General features: G+C 40.3%; 1 protein-coding gene across 5 annotated transcripts in view; it reads right to left on the bottom strand.

Moving 5' to 3' along the window:
• MAPK10 (mitogen-activated protein kinase 10) overlaps positions 1 to 15,085 on the bottom strand; it is a 162,203-nt gene that overhangs the window by 57,497 nt on the left and 89,621 nt on the right. For 4 of the 5 annotated variants that reach the window (XM_044278117.1, XM_044278090.1, XM_044278100.1 and 1 more), the window contains exon 8: positions 1,400 to 1,582. In XM_044278117.1, coding sequence (XP_044134052.1) covers positions 1,400 to 1,582 — 183 coding nt within the window. The remainder of the gene's footprint in view (positions 1 to 1,399; positions 1,583 to 15,085) is intronic. The other variant, XM_044278124.1, reaches the window with a different exon arrangement.

Here is a 15,085-nt window from a genome sequence, read left to right as displayed (position 1 = left end):
AGTCTCCAGAGACTATGTAGAACTGGTATTTACCACTATACGGTCACTGTATGGTAGTGATTTTGGTCTTAGTACAGTGGTTTTTATTGAGTAATAGTATGGTGGAAATATTCAGTTACTATGTGGTAGTAATTTGTCTTTATGGTCTGTCGGTATTATTTGGCCCTTATATTGTGTTATTATTGGTAATAACCTGTGTAAACTGTGTTATACATAAATTTTTCAACATCGTTATTTAGAGATCAATTACCAGGCATGAATACATTTTCTAATGATAGATAGATAGATTAAATAATAGATAGATAGATAGTTATAGAGCCATGTCCAAAATCACTGATATGACTATTTATGTCCCTGATCCTGTCTGCTCTTTAATAAGAATATTATTAACATTGTATAAAGTAAATGCTTTACTAAATACATAGCTTGTTGCATTTTTAGCTGTGTGGATTTAGGAAAGTTTAGAAATTGTAATCATACAGTATAAATAAATGTTATGTTCTATAAATCTAAGGACCCTATAAAAAATAATAACCATGATTTATTGCAGCATCAGAAAATCAGATATCACCCCTCCTATGCTCTCTCCTCTTCCTTAGGGTCTTTTTACATGCTGCAATGCGGGGCTATAATGAGTGCTGATTGACTTTATAACAAGGTGATCGTTGCTCAAATCTGCATGCAAACTACATGGGGGACAAATGATCATTATTATGATTGTTTATCCCCCATACAGTTTGCATATTGTTGGCAGCACATGCCCTGTTTACACTGGGAGATGCACGGTTAACAAACAATGATCAAAGATATGATCAGCAAATGAGCATTTGCTTGTTTGATGGCCGATCATATGCCAAGCGAATGTTCCAACCAACCTTCATTCACAAACATCTGCCTCCATGAAAGGGCCTTTAGATTAGGTATCTCCATGTTGCTGCTCAAGGGTCCATAGTTTAAATGAATCTGATCTGTGCATGGCCAGTAGTCAAGTTCTTCATCTGAAGATTTGAGGAGGAAGTTCACTACTGGGTATGCCTGCAGTCATCTCCAAACTGCTTTGGCTAATTATTATACCATTTCTGAAGGAGTGGGAGCTGGAGTTTGAATGTGGAAAAATAGAGGTTCAGACTTGGAAGTTTGCTTACAGACTCCAAAGCACCGACCAAAGGTCACTTGATGAGGCATTATGGCTGACTCCATCTCTGAGAAACCCTGTTATAGCCAATAGCAGGGATGTATTTAACAATATTTTCTGCCCTTATCCTAGGAAAATGCATCTAAATACAAATCTTGTTGGAAAGCCAGATTGGGAAGGAAAATGAGGCATATACACCTAGTGTAAGTTTTCACAATGAAGGATATGTGTAACACAATAACTGAAAAATATTTATACACCTACCTTTGAGTTTATTATGCTCAGAATCTGCTGGAAAAAGAGAGTCTGGGAAAAGCTTGGGGAAGGTGAGACCAGCGTATTTGGGCCGATTTTCCACATAATTCCGAACTGTTGGTTGAAGTTTTTTCATGAATTCTGGGCATGGCGTTCCTAGCTGCTCTATGACTTTGTTCCACTGGTCAATGTCTGAACATACGTTAAGGAATTAACAGTGCTCTCTATTCTTCTACTGTTAACAGAAGAACCACAGCGCTGTCCTTTGGTATCATTTTTGCTGTAAAAAAAGGAAATTGCCTTCCCAATTTCTTCATTTTATTTTTTTTGCATATTTATTATACGTGTAGGCTTCAGATATCAACCTTCTTTTAATTTTAGACAAGGACAACCAAAGTAAACACAAAATGCTGTTCTTAAATGATGATTTATTTATTGAATGAAAAATGCTGTTCAGCCTTACCTGGCCCTAGGAGACAAGATAATTACCTTATCTACTAAATCAACCAGTTAACCAAATGTAATTGACAAGTGGATTCACTTTTACTACACACACCCAGACATGATCCCATCCTGACCTGTTGAATCTACCCATTTCCTAAACAGAACCTGTATGGCAATTTGATGCAGGATAGAAGGTCTCAAAAAGGAGCACATAAAGCCACCTTCTAAAGAGATTCAAATACAGATGCAAAACAAAATCTGGAAAGGATTACAGAACCATTGCTAATGCTCTGGGGCACCAATAAATCCTAGTCAAAGCCATTGTGCACAAATAGAAAAAAAAATGGTAATTAGTGAATCTTTCCAGGAGTGGCCACATTACCAAAGTTTCACCAAATACACATCTACGACTGATACAGAAGGTCACAAGAGCTCAGAGGAAGAGCTGAAGAACAGCAGTCCTCAGTTAAAAAGGACCTGTAATGTCTTTTTTTTTTAGCAACTATTTGAATCCCTCCTTTAATAACAATTCTGGATCATCTGTTTTATGACTCTATGATGTGTCATTCCTTTATTATTCCTGAATGAATTACTGGCAGTTTGCAATGAAGGTCCAGATGGATGGAGGTGTTTCCTTGCATAGCCTGACACTGACAGTACTGACTGGATAGTGTCACACTGATCAGGGACACACCCCAAACTGGTAACACCCATCTGAACCTTCACTGCAAACTGCTAGCAATTCATTCATAACCTTTAGAAGAAATAATAAAGGAATGGCACAACAAAGTCATAAGAATAGATGCTCCAGAATTGTTACTACATGGGGAATACAAATACTGTAGTTACTAAAACAACTACAGGTTTTCTTATAGTTTAATGGACACAATTCCAGAGTAAGAAAGCCACTGTGCAAAAATGACATGCATGAAATGAGAGAGTTTCAAAGTGCAAACCACTGGTGACCAAAAAAGACCTCATAAACTTGCCTCGTATTTGCAAAAAAACATTTTGATCCTGTGGACTGTTCAGTCAAAAGTGGAACTTTTTGGAAGACATGGGTCTCGTTATATCTGGCATAATGCAAACACTGCATTCCAGCATAACAACATACCAACATTTAAACATGGTGGTGGTAATGTGATAGTCTGCGGCTGCTTTGCTCCTGCAGCACTTGTGATAACTGATGGAACCATGAATTCTGCTCTATATCAGAAAATTGTGAAGAATAAAGTCCACCCATCAGTTTATGACCGAAAGCTCAAGCACCGTTGGGTTATGCATCAGGGTAATGATCCAAAGAACACAAGAAAGTCAAGCTCCGAAAGGATCAAAAAGAAAAATATATAAGGTTTTAGAGGAGCCAAATCAAAGTCCTGACTAGAACCCCATTCAGATGTGTAATAGTCCTAGCAACAGACCAATAATAAAATCCTTCTTGGAGCGCTTACCTGACGTCTGTGCTGGACAGGCACAACACTGGGAAGCACTGGTATGATTTGGTCAGCTGCAGCCACCGCCACTCGGATAGTCAATCAACGCAATTCCAATGGAGAAAAGAGGATGAATAATCAGCTAGCGTATATGAAATTTATTGCTGAGATTATGTGTTTTAATGTCAAACTGTCGTCTTCATCAGATTGTAACAAAATAATGTACATAGCTTAGTTTAAATAGCATAACATGTTGCTGAAATACAACAGGCAGTGACATCCCATACTGTGTGAGTGACATACAACCACCGATAGATTCACTAATAAATAATAAAACAATAATATTAGTAAAAAACTACATGAAATTAGAAGTTACACGATAAATTCTATTTTTGTCAATTGCACAGCTCACATTAATAGGTTACCATAATGTATCATTAAAATGAATAACCACTTTATCAATTTATGCTATTATGTCCTCAAAAAGTAGATCCAATTGTCTCATTGAGACCACTGGGTTGTAGGGTGGAGAGCATGTACAGTGGATATAAAAAGTCTACACACCCCTGTTTCTGTGATGTAAAAAAATGAGACAAAGATAAATCGATAAATCCTTTCAGAACTTTTTCCACCTTTAATGTGACCTATAAACTGTACCATTTAATTGAAAAACAAACTGAAATCTTTTAGATGGAGGGAAGAAAACAAAAAACTAAAATAATGTGGTTGGATAAGTGTGCACACCCTCTTATAACTGGGGATGTAGCTGTGTTCAGAATTAAGCAATCACATTCAAAATCATGTTACATAGGAGTCAGCATACACCTGCCATCATTTAAAGTGCCTCTGAATAACCCCAAATGAAGTTCAGCTGCTCTAGTTGGTCTTTCCTGAAATTTTCTTAGTCGCATCCGACAGTTAAAGCCATGGTCCACAGACAGCTTCCAAAGGATCAGAACGATCTCATTGTTGAAAGGTATCGGTCAGGAGAAGGGTACAAGAGAATTTCCAAGGCATTAGATACACCATGGAACACAGTCAAGACAGTCATCATCAAGTGGAGAAAATATGAACTGGAAGTTCCTCCAAAATTGATGAAAAGATGAGAAGAAAACTGGTCTGGGAGGCAACCAAGAGGCCTACAGCAACATTAAAGGAGCTGCAGGAATATCCGGCAAGTACTGGCTGTGTGGTACATGTGACAACAATCTCCTGTATTCTTCATCTGTCTGGGCTATGGGGTAGAGTGGCAAGACGAAAGCCTTTTCTTACGAAGAAAAACCTGAATCCGATTGAAAATCTGTGGGATGATCTGAAGAGGGCAGTGCACAGGAGATGCCCTCGCAATCTGCCAGATTTGGAGTGTTTTTGCAAAGAAGAGTGGGCAAATCTTGCCAAGTCAAAATGTCCCATGCTGATAGACTCATACCCATATGCAACCATATTATTTTATTTTTATATTTTTTCTTCCCTCTACCTAAAAGATTTCAGTTTGTTTTTCAATTGAGTGGTACAGTTTATAGGTCACATTAAAGGTGGAAAAATTCTGAAATGATTTATCTTTGTATCTTTGTTTTTTTACATCACAGAAACCTGACATTTTAAAAGGGGTGTGTAGATTTTTTATATCCACTATATATCCAGAAATGTTCTCTTAGGCTTATATATATTAGGCTTAGGGGGCAATTAATTTTGAGATGAGTAATACAGGTCTAGAATAATTATTTATCTTTAATACATGAACTTATATAAAAACTGCATTTTGTGCTTATATATGTAGAAACCATCATCTTCATTCCTAATGGGTTAAGTAAATAATGGCAATAAACGTTTTTATTTACTTTTTCAAAGGTTTTTGTGATGTGCTATCGCACCATGATGTGATATCACACTCAAGTTTAGATCTGATCCATCTGTACTTGGGTTATCTTTGGCTAATATTAAAAGTAGTGTGATGATCTCAAACATTCAAGTGTAACAATAGGGGGCCATTCACACGTCCGCAATTTCATTCCTCATTTTTGCAGACCCATTCATTCCTAAGGGGCAGAACGATGTGCTGCCCGGATCCGGAAATGCGGATCCGCACTTCCGGGTCCGCAATTCCGATCCCGAAAAAAAAAGAACATGTCCTATTCTTGTCCGCAATAGGCATTTTCTATTAAGTGCCGGCGATGTGCGGTCCGAAAAAAGCGGAAAGCACATCGCCGATGTCTGTGTTTTGCGGATCCACGGATCCATGGATCCGCAAGACACACACGGATGTGTGAATGGACCTTTAGGCAAAACTAGAAGAAACTTTAGTAGTTTTACGAACTATACTGCATCTGTGCATATTGTAGGTACTGGTAAGGGCTCAAATACTTTTTACAGCATTGCACTTACAGCAATATGGCCCAATTTTAGCATCTGTATTATGGCTGCAATACCCAGACCCCTTGCAGTCCCACTGCACCAAGCTTAGATAACCATGGTTATATGTAACATAGTAACATAGTACATAAGGCCAAAAAAAGACATTTGTCCATCCAGTTCAGCCTGTCATCCTGCAAGTTGATCCAGAGGAAGGCAAAAAAAAAACTTTAAAAAAAACCCTGTGAGGTACAAGCCAATTTTCCTCACTTAGTTTAGGGGAATAAAAAATTCCTTCCCGACTCCAGTCAGGCAATCAGAATAACTCCCTGGATCAACGACCCCTCTCTTTATTATTACACTCCAGAAATACATCCAGGCCCCTCTTGAATTCCTTTATTGTAGAATCAAACTTTAACGCAGTAGAACGACTGGTATAGGAGGAAAGTGGCCTTGTTGCTGTCTAAATACAGCTATATTAAACTACTTTAACTTCAACTTTAAGGGGGTTCTCCAGTTTCATAACATTTTTTTTATTTGCCCAGAGTACCCCAAACTGCATATTTAAACCCGTTTTTTTTTTTAAGTCAGCACTTTCCTTAGCCTTTTTGAACTTCACGTTTTCATCAGCTTTCTACTGCGCTTTCTAACCAAACCCAGCATGCTTTTCTCTGTAATGTTCCACAGGACCTGCTTCACCTAGCTAACATGGAGAGGGGAGGTCTAGGCGATGTGGCGATTGCAGTGAAAATAGTGGGGAGGCGGAGAAAGCCATGAGAAATATTACAGAGCAAAGCATGATGGGCTTGGCTAGAAAACCAACAGGAAGCTCAGGCAAACAAACAGGAAGTTCTGCAAGTACAGATCCTGCCCAGATGACAAAAGGGAAAGAAAAGTGCAGACATGAAAAATGTCTAAATTGGGCAGAAATATAGGCTAGTGTTAAGAAAGCTCTTGGAGATCACCCAGAAGGTTGGTAAATGAGTGAAACTTATTTTTATTTCCAGTACGATGACCATCAAATTCATAATGATTCTTTTGTCTTGTCATTTTTTCTCATTCTTGTAGTTGTACAGTAATTGTAATAACAGAAAGGAAAGGAAAAACGGTTGCAAAATAAAAACTTAATTCTGTGGTGGCCAATCTGTTGACCGTAGACAATAGGCAACTGCCAGAAGGAAACTGTTCAATTGATGATTTCCAACCTCTACCTTGATTCCCAAGTGAATATCCCCAAGTTATGTGTCTTTCGTCAGAGGGGAATATCTGCCAGACACCTCCAAGCAACATTAATCCCAGCGGACAGTTTTTGATATGAAAAAAAATATATAATAATATGGTTGATCTTTATTCATCACGAGAAGGAGTGCCCTATGGCATTGTCCTTCTTGCGCCTTTTCATATTAAACTGTTGGCAGATCAAATTATTTTTATTGTATGGGAAGCCTAATGCTAGTCTGCATCTGTAAAGTGCTGACAATAGCAGGGGTGCACAAGCGTTTCTGGGCAGGGGCCACACTGAGACAGAACCAATCCCAAGGGCCAATAATATAAACATAACATAAACATAAGTGGGTATTACCAACTGAAATATTTATGGCATGTCAAGCATACAGTATGTCATAAATGTCTGGTTACACTACCAGGTCTCCCATCTAATGGGTGAATACATGGAAAATACAGGTGAGCAGCCACTATACACAGACATGTCTGTTACCAGATGGTTGGGGGCAGCTCAGAATGTTATTGAGGGCCGCATGTGGCTCCCTGTTCGTATGTTGAGCATCACTGCTCTAGAGGATAAATCCAGATCTTCAAATTTCTTATACAAAAGAGTAGGATAGGTAAATTTATGCCAAATGTTTACACTTTTTTTCCACCTTTCAAACATGGCAAGAAAATGTGCAGTGAGAGATGGCATGATCTCCAACAGCCCAACACATGGCCAAGATATGCACCAAGTGTATTAAAGGGACTGCCTCTTAATAAATGTGGCACCTTTTACTCCAGAAATGCCAAATTTAATAAATCAGCACCAATGAGATCACCTTTCCTGTGACACTGACCAAATCTATGAAGTCTCAGTTGTGAAGGTCTGAGGACTGAGTTGCCATCAGTGAGATATTTGCAAAATCTGTAAAATGTATAGCGCAACATACATACGTGGGCTACTAACATTTAGACTTTGAAAGCACTTGTCAGAATATACAGTCTGCAAGTCCAAAAGTGTCATTTTTGTTTAGTTTTTTGGCTGTAAAGATCTAAAATGAAAATATATCATAAAAACCTTTCCATATAATCAATTGTACATAGAAGAAACGATGAGTGGTGCATGCATTTATGACCTCTAATTTCAAATAAAACATTAAACTATTGTTCTTCTGCTCATTTAAATTCACATTTGAACCTCTACACACTACTACTTTCACACCAGCGTTAATATTTTCCGGTATTGAGATCCGTCATAGGGTCTCAATACCGGGGAAAAAAAACGCTTCTGTTTTGTCCCCATTCATTGTCAATAGGGACAAAACGTAACTGAACAGAACGGAATGCTCCAAAATGCCTTCCGTTCCACTGTCATACTGGAGAGCAAACCGCAGAATGCTGTGGTTTGCTTTCCGTCATGGGATGCGGAGCAAGACGGAACCGTCATGACCCACAATGCAAGTCAATAGGAACAGATCAGTTTTCTCTGCCACAATCTGACACAATAGAAAACAAATCCGTTCCCCATTAACTTTCAATGGAGTTCATGGCGGATCCGTCTTGGCCAAGGTACAGATAATACAAGCGGATCCGTTCATAACGGATGCAGACGGTTGTATTATCAGTAACGGAAGCGTTTTTGCTGAACCCTGCCGGATCTAGCAAAGACGCTAGTGTGAAAGTAGCCTTACACGAAACTGCAAACACAACACAAGGCAAATGTAAAGATATCTGTTCAACCGGATATTCCAAAATTTTGTAACAGGGTATCTAGTGTGAATATATTGTAGTAATAAAACAAGAGATCTTAATGATAACACAATGACAATGAATTATTGTGTTTATGCAGGTATGAACTATTTCTGTAATAATATACTAAAATGATGGTCCAGAAGAGAATAACGCATACGACCTAATAAAATATTTAAGAGTCATATGACAGAGGAATTTAAAATATGCACTTATAAAATATGGATCTGTTCCAGCATGACTATTCTGCATTAAAAATATATAACATACTTACGCTTAGATATACACATTTGTACTGTATATACGGCGCATGCCGATGGCTGTATACTTTCTGTCTGATTAAGGGATCTTTATTTGGCCATGCACAACTTCAGGTAATGTGTAGCAGTATACACTTTTTGAGACACCTAAACTGAACAGGGGTCCTATTACACCTGAAGATGAAGCAGTGGATTGTTGGAAGGGAAGTGTTCCTTCCCGGGAATCGTCTGCTCGCTAGCGGAGAAGACCGCTACTATTACATGCAGTGATCTCCTCCTCAGTATGGGGAGGAGCGATCACTAATGCCATCGCTCGTCTCCATACCCAATCACTGTTTGCCAGCAGCCGATCGTGATTACACGGCACCATCTGCCGCCAACAATTGAGGATTTTTAAACTTGGCAAAAGATTCCAACTACCCAATGACCGAGCGGTAATCGTATTACACTGCCAGATCTTCACTAATATACGTTCATACAAACGCTTGTTAGCAATGATCTTCACGATTATCTTTCAGGTGTAATAGGGCTGTAGCTTAAGCTTGCCGTACACTTGACCATTGCCATGCTCATTCACCCATCCAACAACTATGTCTCCCAATCCTCCCACACATATGCATGCTAGGCTTGGCTATGTAGTGAATGGGGAGAGGGGAGAAAGTCGCTGCCTGACACCTCTAACAGTGACTTATCTCCTTGAAAACAAAACGAGCAGGAAGCTAAAATCCAACATGGCCAATTCTCATCTCCCCTGACATCAGCCCTTGGGGAAAGGTCAGGAGGCGCCATACATTCGGTATTAGGCAGTAGAACTCGTCAGCATATAGCTAATCTGTATGGCCAGCTTTATCACGATGCTCTCAGGAAATATCAATATCGCTAACTGGGTTTGACAGTTCTGCAGAGCTCACTTTGTCATTTGTCACAGTCTTACACAATATCCCATTGTGATTTTAATGGTTTTTCATAGGCCTGCAGGTAGACTTACTGAGTTATTATGATGCACAAAAGAAACAACTAATTCAATTCAGTAATATCTGCATCTACAGGGGTTGTCATCTCAGACTTTGAAGGCATATTGTTAGAATATGCCATCATAGTCAGATAGGTGCGGGTCTTCTCCTATTTCCAGAACCTGCCCCCAGAAGTGAAGATGTGCGCGCCACACATACGCGGGTGTCGTCTATTCACTGCTATTTTCTGAACTCTCATAGCTGTAAACGGAGGGTGCGCAGTGCACTCGGTTTCACTTCAGGGGGCCTGCTCTGGAGGTTTGGAGTGGGTTCCAGAGGTGGGACCTGCACAAATCTGACTTTGATGGCATATCCTAGTCTGAGCTGAGTCAACCACTTTGATGTACCTTTGGCACTATCATTAACAGTAAACCTTGAAAAGAATGCTAAAAGTAAACAGGGGACAATCTTGCCCATACGTGTCAGTCTGCAGGACTTTCTGCATGTTCCTGAAACAGATGTAGAAAACCTGCAGAGAATACAAGGGTTAATCTTCTGCTGATCTGTTCCATTTTTAACTGGGAAATGGACATAGGACTTATGTAAGGGAAATGGGCTTAACGGTATTTGTGGGATGGGGGGCCCTGCTGCATCCAGTTGTTTCACAGTCAGACACAGGGCACTGAAGAGAGGGAGGGGGACAGAGAGAACATGTTATAGATTACTAAAGCAAAATGGAAAAAATGAAGATAGGAAAGGAAGCTGAGATATTTACTGTATTTTTTGGGACATTTTCTATGTTTAGTGTTCCTTTAGCAAGGACATCTACTGTTAAAGGGTTTCTACCACCAGATTTGGTCCTATTTAGCTGACTGACACTAGCGATGTGCTAGTGTCAGCAGTCCATAACAGTGTTCTTACTTATCATCTGTCTGCTGCCGTTCATCTTAAAAATGTACTTTTATAGATATGCTAATGAGCCCCTAGGTACTATGTGGGCGTCATTAGCACCTAGAGGGCTCCGTCCACTAACCATTTCAGCCGCCCATCGCGTCCCTCCAGCCCGCCCCGCTCCTGTTGATTGACTTGAAACTTCTCAGTATCGAGTACCAATTCCCGCACCTGCACCGTGCGCTTCTGTATTCGGCACAGGCGCAGTGAGTGAATGCCGCGCTCCTGGTGCCGGCTTCCTCACTGTAACGTAGTTGGCGCAGGCGCAGTGAGGAAGCCGGCGCCGGGAGAATACAGAAGCGCACGGCGCAGGTGCGGGAATTGGTACGAGATACTGAGAAGTTTCAAGTCAATCAACAGGAGCGGGGCGGGCTGGAGGGACGCGATGGGCGGCTGAACTGGTTAGTGGACGGAGCCCTCTAGGTACTAATGATGCCCACATAGCACCTAGGGGCTCATTAGCATATCTATAAAAGTACGTTTTTAAGGTGAACGGCAGCAGACAGATAATAAGTAAGAACACTGTTATGGACTGCTGACACTAGCACATCGCTAGTGTCAGTCAGCTAAATAGGACCAAATCTGGTGGTAGAAACCCTTTAATATCAAGATAGGGTTAACTAGTGGGTGCTGAGAGCTCCCAATATACAGAGTTTGATGCATACTTGTTGTGCCCAGCCTAAATGAATAATGGATCCCGAGCTTTTGGAGGAGCACCGTGAGCTGCTAACTGTAAGCTAGTTTAAGAAAACCAAAACATAAGGGAATGTATAGGTTGGCACTGTTCACACATAAACTCGCATTGAATCCAATATTCGTGGTTACTGAGGAAGTCAGATGGCATCTAAGGTGGCACGCAATGTTAAAAGGGTAGCAATCATCCCAGAAAGAAAGAGACATGGGAGGAGATTTCTCAAACTGGTGTACAGTAGAACTGGCTTAGTTGCCCATAGCCCAGTAGAACTGGCTTAGTTGCCCATAGCAGCCAATCAGATTCCTGCTTTTACTTTCCAAAGGAGCTGTCTGATTGCTATGGCAACTAAGCCAGTTCTACTGTACACCAGTTTGAGAAATCTCCTCCATGGTACTCAGATTTCAATTTTACAAAGTGAAGGACAGAAGATGAAATGTACAGGCCGCCTTCTTTACATTTTACCTCTTGTTCTGTACCAATAATGAATGAAAATGTGTTCTGATCGCTGAGAGCCATGTCTCTTCCTTCTTGGAAGCCTGCTAAAGAAAAAGTCCTTGCTACGCTGAATGTCTAGCTGACTGCACTGCTCCCTTCAAATGGATTTTGCAGCCAGATGCCAGACACAGTATGCGGGTTCGGTTAATACTACAGCATATGCTGGCTACATGTGTGTTAATACAATTAATAAGAGGAAATATTATCCACAGGCTCGAGAGAAAGGCACGTTGTCTTCTACTATCTGACCAGTAGATGGAGCCCTAACTATTCCAGAATGGTGCTTGGCTGCATGAATGAATGCATGTGGGGGGAAGTGGTTGCCAAGACACACATGAAAAGCCCGAGATATTAACCTTGAGCTCTGAAACTCTGCTGATGAACTGCGGCACTTCAACAGAAGTCTATCTCTTCTAGACAGCATTAGCGAGTGGATTACAGTGCATCTGGAGGACAAGAGCGCATATATATAGATATAGATACATACACTATTAATCAGAGGCAGGCTTCCAGTGTATTTGAAGATGAAATAAAACATTTTCCCAGTATCATGAATTGTACAATTACATATGGATGGGGGTATTGAAAATGCCATCCATATATAGCCGAAATTTATTTCCCACATGGAAAAAGCTAGCAGATTTTAAAAACAGCAAAGGAGATTTATCAAACTGTGTACAGTAGAACTGGCTTAGTTGCCCACAGCAACCAATCAGATTCCAACTTTCATTTTCCAAAGCAGCTGTGACAAATGAAAGGTGGAATCTGATTGGTTGCTATGGGCAACTAAGCCAGTTCTACTTTACACCACTTTGATAAATCTCCCCCAGCATGTTCATTCTGATATGTAAAGCCTGTGGATTCAAAATGCAGTGATGAAATCTTCAGTGAATCCGCAGCAAAATCCACTTGCAACACACGAGGAAATTTCTGTCACGCATGGCCTCACCCTGCAGGAATGGAATTATAACTGCTAGTTAGGGGCTGAGGGGGGTCAAACAATGTAGAAAAAGTGCTGCCAAATTCTTGTTGGTTCCAGTTTAATGTATAGTGTTGAGCACGAATATTCGAATAGCAAATTTTTATTGTGAATATTGCCACTTCGAGAATTCGTGAATATTTTGAATATAGTGCTATATATTTGTTATATCGAATATTCAGCATTTTTTTTTCATTCTGAACACATGATTCCTCTCTGCTTCTTGCTTGTGGGCCAATGAGAAGCAAGCAATGTCAAGTTCACAACAATACTTAGTGCACTAATCAGTAATCTGTAGTCAGACCTACTAAAATGAAAAAATATTCCAATCACTGCCGATTAGCACAATCGCGAATATATTGGAGCACTCTATCTGCATATAAAGCTATTGTAATGTTCTGCCGTGCCAACCATTTTCTCCAGTCTCATGAAACTCATGAAACTTCTAGCAGCTTGAAACATGTAGCCAAAGTGACCCACGCCTGTATTTCGCGTTACGAATTCGCATTACACGATTTTTACATTGTCGATTTTTCGCATTCAACAAAATAATCTCAAATTCACGAATATATGATGAATATTCTACTAAATATTCGTGAAAAAGCGCAAATTCGAATATAGCCCCTTTCCGCTCATCACTATTAATGTACAGAGCCAAATGGAGGTTGCCTTGGTGAAGATAACAGTAAGATGTCAACAAAATTATTAATAAAAAATGCGACACATCCAAATCAGTTTTAGACTGAAGTTCCATTGCAGGGATCAGTAACTTCCGTCACTCCAGCTGTTCTAAAACTACAACTCCCAGAATGCTCCAGTCATTTTTATGACATCAGCAGAGCAAGTGTGTATGCTGGGTGTTGTAGTTTTACAACAACTTGAGTGCTGAAGGTTGCTGACCTCTGATATATTGCATATATCTGAAAATAAGCAATACACGTTTTTCCTAAAAGTATATTAGATGCCAAATCTGCATTGACCTGATTTATGGGAGGACAGATACAGGTATCACTCGAGTATGTCCACAATGGTGAGTTTAAAGGGGTTGTGCAGGGGTTTTATAATAATGACATCCTCAGCATAGCCTAGGTCACCAATATCTGATCAGTGGGGTTCCGACTGCCGGCAACCCCGCTGATCAGCTATTTGATGAGGAGGTGGGCTCCATGCGAGCGCAGCTTCCTCTTCATTACACTGCCTGTCGTCTCGCTCCATTCACTTGAATGCCGCCAAAGCGCCTGGTGTAATTAATGAAGAGGAAACAGCGCTCACATGGAGCGTCACCTCCTCTTCAAACAGCTAATCCGCGGGGTGCTGGGTGTCAGACCCCCGCCAATCTGATATTGATGACCTATCCTGAGAATTGGCCATCAATATAAAACCCTTGCGCAACCCCTTTAAGTCTCAATGCGAAATATCTACCTGGTAACTTATCTATATGAAACCTGCCCCTTTATATCTACACTGACCAGAGATGGATCAACCATAGGCAGAACAGTGCATGCATTGACCCCACCAGAGGGAACAACCTACTGTCTATCTTGGCCATGCTCACTTTTAATAACATCCTAAAACATTCCTCACATAGACAGTACTGGCAGCTGTAGAATAGAAATGGGAAGAGCATGGGCAATAAATAGGAGGATGTGGTCATCAGGGTCCAAGGTAAGTCTGTTGTTTTTGATTTCTGACATAAATCTCATTCCTATATCATTAGAGTTGAGTGCCTCCATGAATTGGTGAAACGTCATGGGTCCCTTCAAAAATTAAAAATTACAATTCTGCCTCTCCACAGCTGCCTACATACTTGCATGGACCAAAGTACCACCTTTGATGTATGAATTGTGAAGTCATTTTCCAATTCATAATACCCCCTCTAACCCAAACAGCTTTCTATATTGGGGTGGAGGCTGATTTTCAATTTGTGGACTGTATATTTAATATACTAAACGATGCCTAGGTAACTGCATACAAGTATCATTAGTACTGTGTCTAAACCAAGTCAAGATAGCCCGTAACTATGCTGGAAACCATGGGGACCTAGAAATGTGCTTAGGTTTCCTTTTGCACAATCAGGATCCAGTGGTTATTAATAAATGCATTATGTTCATTATATATTAATGCCACTTTCTATTTGGTGCACTGAAGGAATAACAAGAAAGCCCTAAAACAAAGC

Source organism: Bufo gargarizans, chromosome 1, assembly GCF_014858855.1.
Source record: "Bufo gargarizans isolate SCDJY-AF-19 chromosome 1, ASM1485885v1, whole genome shotgun sequence".
NCBI classification, from domain to species: Eukaryota; Metazoa; Chordata; class Amphibia; order Anura; family Bufonidae; genus Bufo; species Bufo gargarizans.
This window is presented reverse-complemented; position numbering and strand designations above follow the sequence as displayed.